This window comes from Dicentrarchus labrax, unplaced genomic scaffold (assembly GCF_905237075.1).
Source record: "Dicentrarchus labrax unplaced genomic scaffold, dlabrax2021, whole genome shotgun sequence".
NCBI lineage: Eukaryota > Metazoa > Chordata > Actinopteri > Moronidae > Dicentrarchus > Dicentrarchus labrax.
The window spans coordinates 28,048,804-28,066,696 of record NW_026136706.1 but is presented as its reverse complement, the minus strand read 5'-3'; the positions used below and the strand labels follow the sequence as shown (position 1 = coordinate 28,066,696).

Below are 17,893 nucleotides of genomic sequence, written 5' to 3'. Positions count from 1 at the left end.
AGCAACATCAGTTAGGTATATTGTCTCTTCCCATCAGACTTCGAAAATGCCATCAGCGGATGTAAATTACTTCTGTTTCACTATTAAAGGACAAGTGTGTAGGATTTAGTGGCAGTTAGCAGTTAAAATGCCCTATTGCAACTAACTGAACACTGTTTGCATCTGTATTTAAAGGGACATTGTGTAGGAATTTCTCCCATCTAGCGGTGAAATTGTATTTTGCATTCAAACGAATAGTGCTCTCTAGTGCCTCGCGTTTTGAAATGCGCATTGCAACTACGGTAGCCGTTATGTACCAAGAAGCCTACCTGTCAAGGAGACATCTAGAGATGGTCTAAGGTAACAAAAACACAACGATTCCTATATTCAGGTACTTATACACCAATGAAAACATAGCGATGAATATTATATTTAATTTCTGCAAATAGATCCTCCTCCAAAGCACTTTAAACTTTATTATCTGTATTATCAAGTCATGTTCTTGTTAAAGCAAATCCTATAGGATTGTCACTTTTTCCAAAAGAATACCACTGTCTGGTGGCAATGAGAAGAGTCTCTAGCATGGCTTCAGACTATTTATCTTGTTAGTTGTTTCTGTAACTTTAAATTCTTTGCACAGAACATAACTTGTTCCTTCATATAGATGTGGTAGAAACGCAATTCTGTATGAAATTTCCTGTAACTTCAAACTGCAGGCAAAAGAGGCCTAAATCCGACTTTTTTGCCCATATGTGACCCATATCAGATTTTGAGTCTGAGCAGCACAAATCAGATTTTTTCAAATCAGATCCAGGCCACTTTTATATGTGGTCCTAAATCCAATACATATCTGATGTTTTTTAAAGCGACCTCAGTGTAAACAATCATGTCATTTCATCCGACTTTTATGTCATTGAAGTGAGACAGGTGTCACAATTCTGCTCTGGAGGAGGCAGGACGCGGCAATATCATAATCATCATCATAATTTTGTCGGCTCTGATTGCACAACAACTGCAAAACTGATACACACACGCTGACATTTGTAGCATCCATATTAACTTAACTGTAAACACAGTGTGCTGCGTGTGACGTCAAGTCTTCTTCTACGCATGTGGTCACTTCAGGGCCGTAGACTGTTCACACTGGAGTCTGATGGTGGTCGCATTTAAATTATAATGTGAACAACCACGCAAATATATCGGATCTCAGCAAAAAATCGTAATCGGGCATTAAGACCTGCAGTGTGAACGTACCCTTAAACTTTCCTGTGTGTCTACTGTGCACAGAGCTGGCCAATAAGGAGAAAGAGGAAAAAGAGGAAGTGGAGTCTCATGTCAACTCAGACATACAACCGCATGTCTCACCCAGTCACAGTGTCCCTGATGGACACACCTCTGACCAGTCACAGAAGTCAAACTGCTCCCCTCCTGATGAAACACATGACAACAATTCTTCTGACCACATGCCTACAGATCACCTGACCTGGAATGGTACAAACATGACATCACATGCAAACTTTTCCTAAACTTAGACTCTCAATGTTCTCACTTGATGCTGTGGTAACTGTTGCAGGGGCGGGGACAGGGGAGGAGGAGAAGGAGAAGGACAATGATGAAGTGCTGGAAAACGTCTGATGATGCTCCACGGCGAGCCCGCCACTGTATCTGACTGTGGCAGATCACCATGGCAACAGATGGTATGGTGCAGTGATAATAAGAGTTCAGGCTCTTCTGTTTAAACACAGCAGCTGACAGTGTGGTTCAGTGGCCCCCAAATGGCCCCAAAATTATGTTTACAACTGACCATAAAATTATCACATTCAGAGGGACAAGATTCATCAAATAACAGCTTCTTAGCAGCTTCATGGTCCATTTACAGTGGTGAAAGTGTTTGTTATTTATTAGAAACTCAAAGGAACAGTGTCAGTGAAAATGTTGGCAATATCAGTTTAAATCAAAATAAAGACAGACAAGATAAAACCAAAGAGCGTATAGTGGCTGAAAATGTCCTCATCATGGCTAAGGCAGGCTAAATGTCTGTTATCTGAAGGAATGAGACATGGAGCTGTTAAGAAGCAGTTGTGGAGGCTTTGTGAATGAAGCTGAGCAGAGTGACAGGTGTGTTGTTACACGTCTTATAATATGTTAGAAATGTGTAGAGATATTTGCTCTGTTCTCTGTTCTGCATGTGCTTCTGGCTAAAACCCAATATGTGATGTCAGAGCTGTCAAATAATAGTCAATAGATCCTTTAGGCTATGGCATGGTTTTAAAGCTGCAGTAGGTAACTTTTAAAATAGTAACTTTTTGTCATATTTACCGAAACTTTCACTATATCCTGACAGTAGTACATGAGACAGATAATCTGTGAAAAACTCAGGTTCCTCTGGTTCCTCCTGGTGCTCCTAATGGCATTTGCTAGAACGCACAACCAATCAGAGAAAAAACAACCAATTCACCTGTCATAAGGAGCATGACATCTTGTACAAACATTCATGGCTCCCATTTGATGTATCATATTGACTTTGGTGATCCTCTGACTCTCCATCATTATGCTATCAGCAGGTCAAAATTTTCACTTATCCAGTGAAATATCTCAGAATCTATAAAATGTAATTTTATAGCTACAGACATTCATGATTCCCATTGTTGAGCCAGATACAAAGCGTATAGCGCTAGACATATGTGATTTTTTTGTCTTCATATGGAGAAAATAAATAACGTACAGGCAGCCAGCCTTTCCGACTCCGACACTCTGACCTATTTTTGTTACACAAATTGTTGGAGTTACAGAAACACATTTTACTACGATTGTACCGGTGTGATTATATGTAACAATTTAACATAAACATGGTTGCCAGACTAGAACAGGCTAGCGCTAGTCAGTCACAATAGCTGTTTAAAGACACAGTGAAATGGGCACCTGGTTAGCTCAGTTGGTAGTGCTGGTGACCCATGTACCAAGGCTGAGTCCTTGCTGCAGCGGCCCAGGGTTCGAGTCCGACCTGCAGCCCCTTGCTGAGTGTCATCCCCTCTCTCTCTGCCCCCATTTCCTGTCTACCTTCGGCTGTCTCTATCAATTAAAGGCAATAAATAGCCCAAAAATAGCGCCTTTCTGTCTTCCGACCGCTCAAAGCGCTTATACACTACATGCCACATTCACCCTTTCACACACATTCACTCAGTGATGATCCATCAAACAGAAACTAACATTCATAAACATTCACACAACGATGCACGGCATTGGGAGCAATTTGGGGTTCAGTATCTTGCTCAAGGATACTTCGACATGTGGCACCAGGAGCCGGGGATCAAACCCACAACCTACCGATTAAGGAACGACCTGCTCTGCCTCTGAACCACAGCCGCCCAATCAAATGTGATTTGGGGCAGCTAAGGTTTACAGAGATTCAAATCTGAAGAGCCTGATTTAAAAGTGGTAGCTAATCTAATTGTTACTGCTATAATTACGTTGTTAGCAATAGCCTCATTATTTTCTAACATCAAATCGTTACACTTATTAGAAATTGATGAACAACTGATAAAAACAAAAATTTAAAATCCTAGGCATTATAGCACAGTGTATGCTTGTGTAATAATATAATATCAACTTAAAGAAAATCAGTCAATGGAACAAACAAATTTAAGTTCACTAAAACAACTTTATTCACTAGTTGAGTAGTTAATGAGTTCATTTTTGAGTTAGCTTTTTTCATGGGATTGAGTGACTGAAGGATTAAGTTATGTTAACTTACTTCTTTTATTAAGCTATGCTGTTAGGTTTTATAGTGTAGAATTGTAATGCCAAACTGACCTAACTTATACCTGCTGTGTCATTACAAACTGGGGCATGGCCAGAAGTAAAATGTGTGACAGTTGGAACCCTCAGTGAGCAGAGCAGAAGCAGCGAATCAGTGTGAATTTCTAACCTTTGAATGGGCAGTCAAAAACAGAGTTTACATGTTACCACTTTAAAGGACTTTTCTTTTTAACAACATGGGTCGTCTTGTACTTTTGGCAATATACCCATAGGTTAGCGTAACATAGTACTCGCCACCATCATTGTAGAAACTTTGGACACAAGTACACAAGCACTCCGATGGAAACAGATTTTTCCTTTAAATCAACAGTGTCTGTTGTTTCTGTACTCGGTTGTAAAACCGTGTTACTGTCACTCCTTCTGACTGTGAATAAAGAACAGTGCTGTCCATAATATCACCATGGTGACAAGGGCAACAGGAATACCAGTTTCTATAGCAATGGCCAATGAGCTGATGGGTGGAGCCAACATGGCAGACAGTGAAAACACTTTAGATCCTCTGAGCACTGTGTTTGTTGATGCAATGTGTACTATAGTCATTGTGTGCTCTTTGGCTCTGTGTGTGTATGTGTGTGAGGCTGTGTGAATGAGTGAGTGTGAGAGAGAGAGAGTTTGTGTGTGTGTGTGTGCACTGTATACTGTAAAGCTGTTTTCTGTATTATTGTATTAAACACTGACAACTCCAGTCCCCTCGTTATCTTTATTCAAGTCTTTCTTCAAATATGTGATAATATTGTTTTCCTGCATGTGATGTTGTAGAATATAAGAAGTACAGGTCAAGGCTCAGGAATTTAGAAAGTCACAAAGCAGTCTCTCACCTCACTTTATTGGGAGTGGCAGTGAGGAGCAGCTAGATGAAAGGGCAGAGCAACATGAAATCAATGAACTTTGAAAGCAGTGAGACAGCCAATCACAATTGTGTTTCTTTGGTAAATCTAACCCCTCAACCAAATGGTATTTGCCTCAATTTCTCAAAACAGCACTCAATGCTATAATATGTAACACACACGTTGTGGTTGTCTGTCAGAAGCTGTCATACATTGACTGTTTATCCAGTCTGAAGCCACATTGTTACCATCCATTGTTTAGATCTTGGTGCTTTTTAACTCTAGATTTGAACCGGATGAAGGATTTTAGTCATCAAACATCTGGATCTTAAGTTATCAGAGAAACAAGCTGAGCTAACGTTAGCAGCAGCTCGGCTCGCAGCCCCTCCGGGACGTCCTTTGTCTGTCCAACAGTGTGGGAGAAGCAGTGATTGTTAAGGTGGAACTGCTTTATTCAGTGTTTTTAGTGGTTTTAATCAGCGGGTCCGTTTGTTTTGGAGAGGAGGAGACCTCTGTGGATCATTGGGCTCCCGGTAGAAACCTCCTGAACCATGAACACTGAAGGAATCCTAACGGGAGAAGCTGACTGCAGTGACTGCAATGATCCCACGCTACTTTACTAAATTTTTTTCATCAAACCAAATAGCATCAGCATACATACATACTTTTTAATCTTTGGGTTTGGGGGAAGGTATCAGGTATTTTCAAGTCAAAAGGCTCAGGTCCAAGTGAGCAGGGCACAGTGCGAGTCGATTCTAAAGTAATCAAATTTGTGACTCGAGTCTCACACATCTACCATTTTGGTTGTTTTTTCCACAGATTATCTGTCTCATGTGTCAGAATCAGTTTTGGGTACTAACTCATTACTACTAATAATATTACAGAAATAATTTTATTTTCCCCAGTAACTAGTAGTGTAACTAATTACTAATACATTTCAGTAGTAATATTAGTTACTCGTCCAAAAAATTACTTATTACAATATTACTTTTGATGTCACACTCTACTAAAAATAAAATATTCCATTATTTGAACAAACAAGCCGGAATTTTGAGGAGAAATAACACAACTGCCAATTTTGTGGGTGCTTTGGGTGCTGACGTACTACGGCAAGCTAGCTAACGTGCGGCTCGGTGAGGACATTAGTGCTATGACTTTTCTAAGCGTTTCGCCAAACAGTTTGCCGATAAATCGCCATAAAACGGTCCAAAAAATGAATGGGTGTGTATTGCGAGAATGTTCAACTGAAAAAAAACGCTGATTCACTTAGAGTGTAGGGAGAGAGAAGTTTTTTTCGAAAAATAAATTTGTAAACTGCTCTCAAGGCCACAAATGTCACTCTACAGAAATAATTTATAGATAGATAGGAACATTTTTTAACTTTAGCCACTGAAACTCGGCAGTCCTATAGTCAACAAGATGACGACGCTCACAGTCTTTTCGGTTTTCATTTCATTTCATTTTCTTTTCGGTCGTTTTTTGGTCATTCCTGGCCAATGGTTCGAGGGGGTTCATTTTGAGATTTTCTGTCTCTCTCAGGAGTTAGAGACTGCCTGTATGATAACATACACCTACACAGAAATACAGTCCCCATCCTTGCTAGGACCCTGAAGGATGTTGCCCTTGGAAGGAGCCTTACTACCACTCCAAGGGGTAACCACCCAATGCAGACCCCACGCAGACCGCCGGTACCTCCTTGTAGGGGTTACACTACTATTTAATTAGAAAGGTAATCACTGAAGATTAATAATACACTTGTAAATGGGGCACCACCTCTGTTGTTTAGCTACTGGAATAATCCAGAGGAAATTATTCCACAGATCTAATCAAATCAATTTCAAATCAATTTATTAAATTCCAAAATCTATATTTAATCTCATATTTCTGAAGTAGTGATTTCTTTTACACGATTCATCGATTTTCCCGCATCAAATCAAACCGGCACCGACAAGGACATACGGTTATATATGTTTATTAACTAAACTAATGCAGAGTAAATAGCATGAAGTGATAAGGCAAACAAACAACAACAAGTAACAGAATAGGTGGACAATATATGAATTATTACTATTAGGTGATTCAGGAGCGATGGTGGATTTTGCGATGCGGCAGTAAGTTTAAAATATTCCGAGAGTAAATTTTAGAACTGAGAGGCCCTAATCGAAAATTCTTTTAAACTTAAAAGATGGGAATCAAAGCTTACAGACAGACACCAGCTCTTTTTCATGTGTGTGAATCCGGCCGTGTACCGGAGAGTCAGCCTACTTTGTTTGTAGATGGAACTTGGAAGGATTCCAGGTCCTTGGCTTTTAGCTCAACTGCGGCTTTGCGTCACTGATCCAACAGGCCGAAGGGAGTTGCGTCTCGTCCCTGGTACCAGTGGCAATCTCTCCAAAAGGCCCAGCGCGGCGTGTGCGCTAGTGAGCGTTGGGGGCAAGGTGGCTGGAGAATAATGTCTTTATTCGGCTGGAAACGTTTATACGTCTTCTTGAGCAGTCAACTACTGCGACGTCCTTCTGGCTGATGATGAATGTCTTAGAGTGGTTGGTCTTCAGCTTTGATTGTAAACTAATTCAGCTTCTTGTTTGAAAATAACTGGAGGATGAAACGCTGGCCTGGCGAATTCTCCATCGTCACTAAGTCCAAGAATTAGATTAAATTCACTTTCTGTGAATCAGGCGACAATACTTGACGATAAGACTACAACAATATAAAAGAAGAAATTCGTTTGTGTCTTGAGCTTTCAAAATAAAAGTACTTAGAAAAGTGCTTCAGCACAGCAATTTATAACTTGAAGAAAAATTCGACACGTGTCGCAAACGAAGTAAAATAAAGTACGGAAATGAAAAGTAAGAGCGAGAATAAATAACGAGTGGATCTAACACTCTTAGAAGGAAGACAGGATCAGAAGAGTAAGAGAGAGAGGGAGTGACCGGAGTCTATCTCTTATATCTTTTATTCTGGAGGCGGAACTGGACGAGAGGAGCTGACCGCGCGCGTCACTTCCTTTAGCAATATTTTGATATTCGTAACTTTATAATTTATTTCTATCGTCTCTAAAAGTTTCAAAATCATAATTCACCATTCACAGAACCCACCATGACTTTATACATAGTTCACATGTTTTAACATAACATAACTAAGTAGCTAATAAGTAGCACTGAGGGATTGTACATATTTCGTATAGTGCTAGCTTAATCCTTGTTACAAAAATTATGTGTCAGGCATTTACTATTTGGAATAATACACAATTATGAAACAAAGTTCGTTTTGAAAGTACCTTTTACAACTATACCAGAATCTTACCAAAAGGTGGCACTGTGGCTCCATCAAACATTCAGACATTTTACACATGATTTTGTAACTTAGTCCAATCTGAAGACAGAAACATCAGACAAACATTACATTTGCGACCTTCTCATGCTGGATGGCAATCTGTTAATTAGGAGAAGATGAAATTTTACCATAATACTCCAACAGAACTAAATCTATATCCGTGCAACTGTTGTTACTGCTTCCTAGATTGGAATGTCCACTATCAAAAGAAAACATCGTAATTTACACTTTAGAGGAAGGGGTGTCAGAATGCCAGATGTGGATTCCAGAGGAGTTTCTCTCTGGAGGTGGACCTGTCAGACTAAAAGAGATGTAAACATATTTCAGGGATATCTAACCCTGATTTACAATCAAAAAGGCACTTAATTATCACACACGATCCACTTTAGGTGTAGGGTGTCGTTCTGATCTGTGGAGAAGTCAGTGTTCTGTTAAAGAGAATAAAGCAAATTGACACCTAGAGATCCCATCTGAGAATCTAAAAAGAACCAGGCTCTCTGTGCAGGAGACTGTCGGCGCCACAGTCTCACCTCCCCTCCTGGGTCAAAAAGGTCAAAGGGAAAGAAGGCCTTGAAAACTCTCCTGGTGGAACATAATCAAAATAATATGATGATTGTTGAATTAAGAGACGGATAAAGCGTCTCTTGTAGAGGAAGACGAGGACAAGGTCCTACATCCTCGACCTTCAAGACCATCCAGACCTCCACCATGCTTCCACCCCCAGCTGTCAGAGAGGACGACCAGGCCACCAAATCCACCGCATCACCAACATCACAACCCACAGCCCACCCCAGCCAACACAACACTGGCCTCTGATACCCAGCCAGAGAGCCAACCTGGAAGTCCTATACCCCCCTTCCTCCCAACGGCAGAACCAAGACTACAGGAGCAGCAGCCTATTGGGCTGAACTATGCTGCAGTGGTGAGAAGGACCACAGCCCCACCCCCCTCTGGTGAACTCATAGAAATATTACACATGTTAAACCTGCTCTGCTCTCGCCTGATGTAGTTACATGGTGGAAGAGCAGAGACACCACAATAATTAATAGTTTAACATGTTGTATATCATTTTAAATGAATAGTAATATAAGGACAATTCTTAACAGTATTTCACACATGATACACTCTAAAATGTCACTCAAAGTTTAATATTTTATTAATTTACCTCTTTTCGTCTTTTTACACTTTTCATTTATTACCATTATTATTTTTTAATATCTAGTTTATTATTATTATTTTTCTTTTAAGGTGTTTGTCTAATTTTTGAACGGATCACACTTAGAGATGAAATCGTTTACAATAACATGTTGGAACATTCAAGGTCTGAGATCATCAGCTTTTGGTTTAAAGAGCAGAAATTCAGATTTTAATAGACAGTTAAAAGACTCTGACATCATAGTTTTACAGGAGACATGGTGCAGAGAAGATGTTTCCACTGGTCGTCCTCACGGCTACATTGAGATTATTATACCATCAACAAAACATCCCACAATAACCCAAGGCAGAGATTCAGGATGTGGTGTAAATCAGAACTGAGCCAGTCCATCACAGTTATTAAAAATGAAGAATCTTATATATGGTTGAAAATTAACTAAAAGATTATTTGTGCTGAGCAACATGTCTACATGTGGTCCATCTATATACCTCCATCAGAATCCCCCTATTACAACCCAGATATTTTCTCTGTTCTTGAGGAGGAAATTAACCATTATAAAACCATGGGAAATGTATTACTCTGTGGGGACTTGAACACTCAAACAGGGGAAAGAGCTGACACTATGAACACCCAGGGAGACAAACACTTACCTGGAAGCACCTGCTTCCCCCTCCCTGAATGTCCTACTAGAAAGAGCTTTGACAAGCTTACTAATACAAGCGGTATGCAGCTTTTACAGCTCTGCCGTACACTAGGTCTGTACATAGTCAACGGCAGGCTACGAGGGGACTCTCTGGGTCGCTACACTTACAGCTCAGCTCTTGGCAGTAGTATGGTAGATTATTTCATTAAAGATCTAGATCCAATGTCTCTCAGAGCTTTCACAGTCAGCCCCCTCACACCCCTCTCAGACCACAGCAAAATCAAACGTTCTATCTGAAAAGGGCCCAGTCTAACCCTGGAGCCCCTACTGCCTGTGAACTGTTTAACAGCACATACTCATACAGATGGACACCTGACAGCATGGGGGCGTACCAAAAGGCACTGGAAAATCAAAACATATATGATTTAACTCATTTATTTCTAATTGAAACATTTCCCTATAATAATTCTGGTGTAAATTCTGCTGTTGACAAAATCAATTCAATTTTTCATCATTTGGCTCTATTGTCTAATTTGAAAGCCTCCAAACCAAAATCTCAACAAAACAATAACAAATGGTTAGACACTGAATGCAAAAACCTATGGAAAACTTTAAGGAAATTATCAAATGAAAAGCATAGAGACCCAGATAACCACAACATACGCTGTCAATATGAGGCCACTCTGAAACAATACAAGTACACCCTAAAAACAAAGAAAGAACAACACAGCAAGAACCAGCTCTGTGAAATTGAGGAATCCCTCGAATCTAACCAGTTCTGGGAGAAATGGAACAACCTAAACAAAACCCAGCAGGATGAATTGGCGATCCAAGATGGAAATACCGTATTGATCCGAATATAAGACGATATTTTTTCCCTTGAAAAATGCCTGAAAATGACGCTTCGTCTTATATTCGGGGTCTAAGGAGTAACCCATGTAAAACAATAGGTAGCGTCATATTAGCGCTTTTCTCTCCGTCAGCGTTTAGTGCAGTGTGACCCTAACGTGATCCTGTCAACAAGCATGTACAGTAAACAAGTCGGCTGGAGTGGGTGTGTTAGCCTGTTTGTGGTGTTTTTGGATGTTATTGTTCTCACATTTTGCAGACTGTTCTGACACTGTCAAGAAAATGTGCGCCGTTTATTGCACAAGTTAAGCCAGTAGGCTTATGCTCGTTTAATTGCACTGTTATATGGCATAGAACTGTGAAGTGCAATCTGCGCTTTGCCTATTTGCGGAGCTATAGAAGATTTTATGATTTTTTCCCTCACATGATAAACACCAAAGATGTTGAAATGTACAAGGAAAACAATGAATTTTTTTTTATGCAAATGAAATTTTGTCCAAATAAAAAGTATTTTTCCAAATATGGGTCTTGAAAAAGAGGGGTCGTCTTATATTCAGGGTCGTCTTATATTCGGGTCAATAGGGTACTTGGATTAATCACTTTAGTGAATTATACAGTAATATTACAAAAAATGATGATCAGTACAAGATATTCATGAAATGGAAAACTCTGGAGGCGGTGATAAAAAACAACCAAAACCCTCTAGATTACCCAGTAACAGAACAAGAATTAACAGAAGTCATCCAGTCCCTGAAAGGAAAAAAGGCTTGTGGTATTGATGGAATCCTCAACGAAATGATCAAATACTCAGACCATAAAATCAGATTGGCTGTACTAAAACTATTCAATACTATTCTCTCAACTGGAGCTTTTCCAGACATCTGGAACAAAGGTTTAATAACCCCAACTCATAAATCCGGAAATAAATATGATCCAAATAACTACAGAGGAATATGTGTCTCCAGTAACCTGGGAAAAATATTCTGCAACATCATTAATAAACGACTTGTCAACTTTCTTGATGACCACAATATTCTGCATAAATGCCAAATTGGCTTCTTGCCAAAATGCCGCACAACGGACCATATATTTACCCTCCACACTTTAATTGATCAAGAATTAAAAATTAAGAAAAGAAAGGTATATGCATGTTTCATTGACTTCAGAAAAGCCTTTGATTCCATCTGGCACGAGGGCCTTTTCAATAGGCTACTTGAAAGTGGCATTGGAGGAAAAACATGATTTGATTAAGAACATGTAAGTGAATGTGCCGTAAAGATTGGACACAAACAAACAGCGTTCTTCTCCCAGGGCCGGGGAGTCAGGCAGGGATGCAATCTCAGTCCAGTTCTCTTCAATCTATATATCAATGAATTAGCGAACCAACTAGAGCGTTCCACGGCACCTGGCCTCACCCTGAACGACACAGAGATCAGAGGTTTGCTATATGCAGATGACTTAGTGTTGCTTTCACCTACTAAAGAAGGTTTACAGCAGCACCTTAATCTCCTGCAAAGATTTTGTCAGACCTGGGCCCTGATAGTAAACACACCAAAGACTAAGATAATGATCTTTCAGAAACAATACAGAAATCAGGTTACACACAATTTCTATTTAGACACCACTAAATTACAACATACAAAAAACTACACTTATCTTGGCCTCAACATTACATACACAGGAAACCTCAACATGGCTGTGAAAGATCTGAGGGAAAAAGCAAGGATAGCTTTCTATGCAATAAAGAGAAACATTAAAATCTATATTCCAATCAAAATCTGGCTTAAAATTTTCCAATTTGTACTAGAACCAATAATTCTATATGGCAGCGAAATTTGGGGACCAAAACTAAATAATGAATTTGACAAATGGGACAAAACAATCATAGAATCTTTCCACACCGAGTTCTGTAAGAGCATCCTGCAGGTGCAGAGAAAAACACCAAATAATCTGTGCAGAGCGGAACTCGGCCAATACCCCCTCCTACTAAAAATACAGAAAAGATCAATTAAATTTTACGATCACTTAAAATCAGTTAACCCCCAGACATACCATCACAAAGCCCTAACATACCAGGAGCTGAAACCAGAGAAGAGTCCCCTCAGCCAGCTGGTCCTGAGGCTTTCTGCAGTAACATGTCCCCAACAGCCTCAGGACAGCAACACCAACTCAATCAGACCAAACCAAATTATCAACAATCAAAAAGAAAAATATATTGAATACTGGAAAGAAACGACCAAAACACAAAGTAAGTTACAATGTTATCTGACCCTAAAAAAAGAATTCAAACTGGCAAATTACCTGACCACAATAAAATAAATATTAAATTAAATCTAAATTAATTAAAACTCTAAATTAAGAAAAATGTTGACAATGTACAGACTGAGTGAACACAGCCTGGCCATAGAAACGGGTCGCCACAGACAGAACTGGCTACCAGAAGAGGAGAGACTCTGCTCCCAGTGTGACAGAGGACAGGTAGAGACAGAGCTGCACTTTCTAATCTCATGCCCTAAATTCAAAACTTTAAGAGAAAAACAATTCACAAACATTTCCCAAATATGCCCCGAATTCGAATTATTAGCAGACACACAGAAACTCCCCTTTTTACTTTTTTTTCTGAAATGCCAAAAAGTCAAATTATTGTAGCAAAATATGTCTCCTCATGCCACGAACTGAGGACGACCAGTGGAAACCCAGATAAATTTATAAAATAATTGATTGTTTTAGTTGTAGTTGTTTTTGTTGTTGTTGTTTTTTAATACACACACACACACACACGTTTACAGTTTTATCTATTCAATTTTAATTTTAATATATTTTAAAATTATATATATTATAATTAATAATTTGTTATTACTGTTATATTGACAACAGACTACTTGTTTTAACTGTAGCCTGTTACTTTACTACTGTTTTAATTGATTGTAATTAATTACTAATTGACTGAGATCGATTGATTGTGACTGTGATTGTGATTGAGTCAATCCTAGTTACAGTATTACCAACAGTAGAGATTATAATTAATTTGTTGTAAATATTGTTTTCCTTTATTGTTACTATTATTATTTTTAATTCCAAACGCTTGCTTTGGCAATATGTACAGTGTTACGTCATGCCAATGAAGCCATTTGAATTGAATTGAATTGACTCAAGTGCTTTGGCCTCCCCTGGTTCCCACAACAACCAAAGCCTTCCTGTGAACATACACATACACGCACACGCACACACATAGCTAGCTACAGAGGCTGACAAGGTATTAAAATGCTAGTGCTGGCTAGCTAGCTAGCTAAAGAGAATGACATGGTACTAAAATGCTAGCGCTAGCTAGACAGGATGACAAGGGCTGTGTCTCATTCTGCATACTTCCGTCAGTACACTGCTAATATGCACTGACCACTTACTGCCGTAGTGCCCACTTTCGATGGTTAGTATTGTCCCAGAAGGAACACTTATGTTAAAACACCAGAAATGACGAGCGGCATGAGCGTGACAAACGCAACAAATGCAACATGCGTGAACGTGATTTTCCAGCCCGCCAAAAATATATGCCGGCTTTTGTTTACAAACATTTTTCTGCACGTTCATTTACCGCTCAGTTCACAGCATGTGGAAACTACGTTGCCTCCGACGCCAACGCAGGTTAGGGTAGCTAGGTAGCATTAACATGTAACGTTGCGCTAATTAACTCGCTAAATGATTGTGTCTGGCTTCAGTCAGTGTCAGTGAGGACATATAAGTCATGCATTAGATGACAGTAAAACGTTACGTTGCGTATTACCGCTGTTACTTACATTTATACGATAGAGTTCACATTTATAACGTGCTCGTCCCAATGGTCCCTCCCCTTCAGTGCGAGTAGGGTCCATCATTCCACACTGAATTTTTTGACCGTTTTTAGGTGGTCATCCGGGTACTTTCAGTGCACTGACTTTTTGTGTTATCTACACTATATACTTAAAACTAAGTGTTTGCAGTGTGCAAGTAGGCGGAATGAGACACAGCCAAGGTATTACTATGCTTGTGCTCGCTAGACAGAACAAGCTATTAATGTGCTAGCTCTCGTTAGAACAAAGCATTACTGTGCTAATTAAACCTCACAAAAAACACTTAAATTCTTAATTAGCCATCTATTTCAACTTGTTACACATGACACAAGTAATACAGATTAAGTAATGTTATAAAACATCAAGTTAGATTTATTTTGTGAGGAAGAAGACACTCAGACTGTAGTTACTGCACTATTGCTTTCGGGCTGAGAGTGGTGTGTCAAAATAAAAGTCTACATCATCACAACGTTCATTGTATGTTAACAGGTAGGGGGTCTGGTGGACACTTTTCTAAAAGTTTCAACAATCTACACTGCCTATGACTCCACATTAAGAATAGTTTTCTTTCTTAATATATATAATATATTTTACTCATCAATATTACTATTGTTATCAGTGTTATTGATAGCATTACTTATTGTTATTATTATTATTATTATTACTACATACTTATTATTCCCATCATTGTGGTTATTACTTATTTAGTTACTTTAGTAATTTTAATTAAACCATGACCCTTCCTGCATAATCCCAGGACATCAACACCAGATGACACGGACACAGTATTAAGACTGGCGATGAGCAAAACAAGGACAGCCTGGAGTCCTGGAGTTGTAAATGAATGAATACATGAAAAAGAAACAAATAAATAATATGACATGAAATTACTGAGTAGTGTCAATGTGTTGTGGTTCACATACACCAAGCATTAGGCCAGCAGTAAAGTATAGCTGGTTGCTAGGTAGAATGTTTTACAATATTTCTAATATTGCAAACTTTCAATGAAACATTTTGAACAGTCTATTTGTTTTCTCATATGAACACACACATGTTGAAAGCTTGATCTGTCACATACCTTTTTGGGGAAAACCTGGTCTGATTAGGAGAGATGGCATCCATCCCACTTTGGATGGAGCGGCTCTCTTATCTAGGAATATGACAAAGTTTATTTCTAAAACCTGACAGTCCAGAGTTGGGACCAGGTAGTAGAGCTGCTGTCTTACACACTTCTCTGTGCTTCCATTAGAACAGTCACCCACCCAAAACCCCATAGAGAAATAAAAACAAGAGGAATTAAACATAAAAACCTAATAAAAATTAAAACCAACTCCTCAGTAGCACAAAATAAAAGAATGAAACTTGGACTGTTAATATCAGGTCTCTGTCCTCTACAGCTGTTTTAGTGAATTAATTAATATCAGATTATGATATTGATTTACTTTGTCTTACTGAGACCTGGTTGTCCCACGAGGAGTATGTTAGCCTAAATGAATCCACCCCCCCAGTCATATCAATACTCACATTCCTTGAGGCACTGGCCGAGGAGGTGGAGTGGCAGCCATATATGATTCGAGCGTTTTAATGGACCCTAAACCTAAACTGAATTATAATTCATTTGAAAGCCTTGTTCTTAGTCTTTCTCACCCATCCTGGAAAACATTGCAGCCAGTTCTATTTGTTATAGTGTACTGCACTCCTGGACCGTACTCTGATTTTATATCTGAATTTTCAGAGTTTTTATCAAGTTTAGTCCTTAAATCAGATAAAGTAATTATTGTGGGTGATTTTATTATTCATGTGGATGTTAATAATGACAGCCTTAGTAACGCATTTATATCATTAATAGACTCAATTGGCTTCTGTCAGAGTGTAAATAAACCAACTAATTGTTTTAATCACACTCTTGACCTTGTTCTATCATATGGCATTGATATTGAACATTTAATAGTCTTCCCACATAATCCTTTCCTATCTGACCATTATTTAATAACTTTTGAATTCATACTATTAGATTATAAGCCATTAGGCAAAACTTCCTACAGCAGATGTCTATCTGACAGTGCTATAGCTAAATTTAAGGAGGAGATTCCTTCAGTGTTTAATTCAATGCCATGTCTGAATTTAACAGAATCCTATAACGACTTTAGTCCCTCTGAAATTGATAATCTTGTCGATAGTGCTGCAGGCTCACTACGAAGAACATTAGACTCTATCGCTCCTATAAAAAGGAAATTATTAAAACAAAGGAGACTAGCATCGTGGTACAACCACCAAACCCGCCAGTTAAAACAAATAGCTAGGAAATCTGAAAGGAAATGGCGCTCTTCCAAATTATCAGAATATCGCTCAATTTGGCAAGATAATCTTAAAATTTATAGAAAGGCCCTGCGTAATGCCAGAGGAGCCTATTACTCAGCACTAATAGAAGAAAATAAGAATAACCCTAGGTTCCTCTTCAGCACTGTAGCCAGGCTGACAGAGAGCCACAGCTCTATTGAGCCACATATCCCCATAAACTTAAGTAGCAATGACTTCATGAGCTTCTTCTATAATAAAATTATTACTATTAGAGAGAAAATTAATCACCAACTGCCATAAACAGCTATCAGTGGCTCTCCAAGTTCAGGGACTTTTGCTAATGTAAACTTAGATATATATTTAGACTGTTTTTCTGCTATCGATCTTCATCATTTAACTTCAATCATTTCTTTATCGAAGCCATCAACCTGTCTATTGGACCCGATCCCAACTAGGCTGCTTAAAGAAGTTGTTCCCTTAATTGGCACTTCTTTACTGGATATGTTTAATCTTTCTTTATTATCAGGATATGTACCACAGTCCTTTAAAGTAGCTGTAATTAAACCCCTTCTTAAAAAGCTCACTCTTGACCCAGGGGTTTTAGCTAACTATAGACCAATCTCTAACCTCCCCTTCATCTCTAAGATTCTGGAGAAGGTAGTCACCAAAGAGTTGTGTGACTTTCTACATAACAATAGTTTATTTGAGGATTTTCAGTCAGGATTTAGAGTTCATCATAGCACAGAGACAGCTCTGGTTAAAGTTAATAATGACCTTCTGATTGCTTCTGACAATGGACTTGTCTCTGTACTTGTATTATTAGATCTTAGTGCTGCATTTGACACCATTGACCATAATATTCTTTTACAGAGACTTGAGCATCAAATTGGCATTAAAGGAACTGCACTAAGCTGGTTTAAGTCATATTTATCAAATCGTTCACAGTTTGTACATGTTAACGATGATTCTTCAATAAATACTACAGTTAGTCATGGAGTTCCACAAGGTTCTGTACTTGGACCAATACTATTTACTATATATATGCTCCCTTTAGGCACCATTATTAGGAATCACACCATTAACTTTCACTGTTATGCAGATGATACGCAGTTATATCTATCGATCAAGCCCGATGAAATTAGTCAATTATCTAAAT

At 38.8% G+C, this 17,893-nt stretch overlaps 1 protein-coding gene across 2 annotated transcripts in view; it reads left to right on the top strand.

The window, feature by feature from the left end:
* The window catches only part of LOC127365294 (dual specificity calcium/calmodulin-dependent 3',5'-cyclic nucleotide phosphodiesterase 1A-like), a 57,048-nt gene extending 52,565 nt beyond the window's left edge, over positions 1-4,483 (top strand). For both annotated transcript variants that reach the window (XM_051403264.1, XM_051403263.1), the window contains 2 exons: positions 1,267-1,470; positions 1,553-4,483. In XM_051403264.1, coding sequence (XP_051259224.1) covers positions 1,267-1,470; positions 1,553-1,614 — 266 coding nt within the window. In that variant the 3' untranslated portion in view covers positions 1,615-4,483. The remainder of the gene's footprint in view (positions 1-1,266; positions 1,471-1,552) is intronic.
* Positions 4,484-17,893: the final 13,410 nt, after the last annotated feature.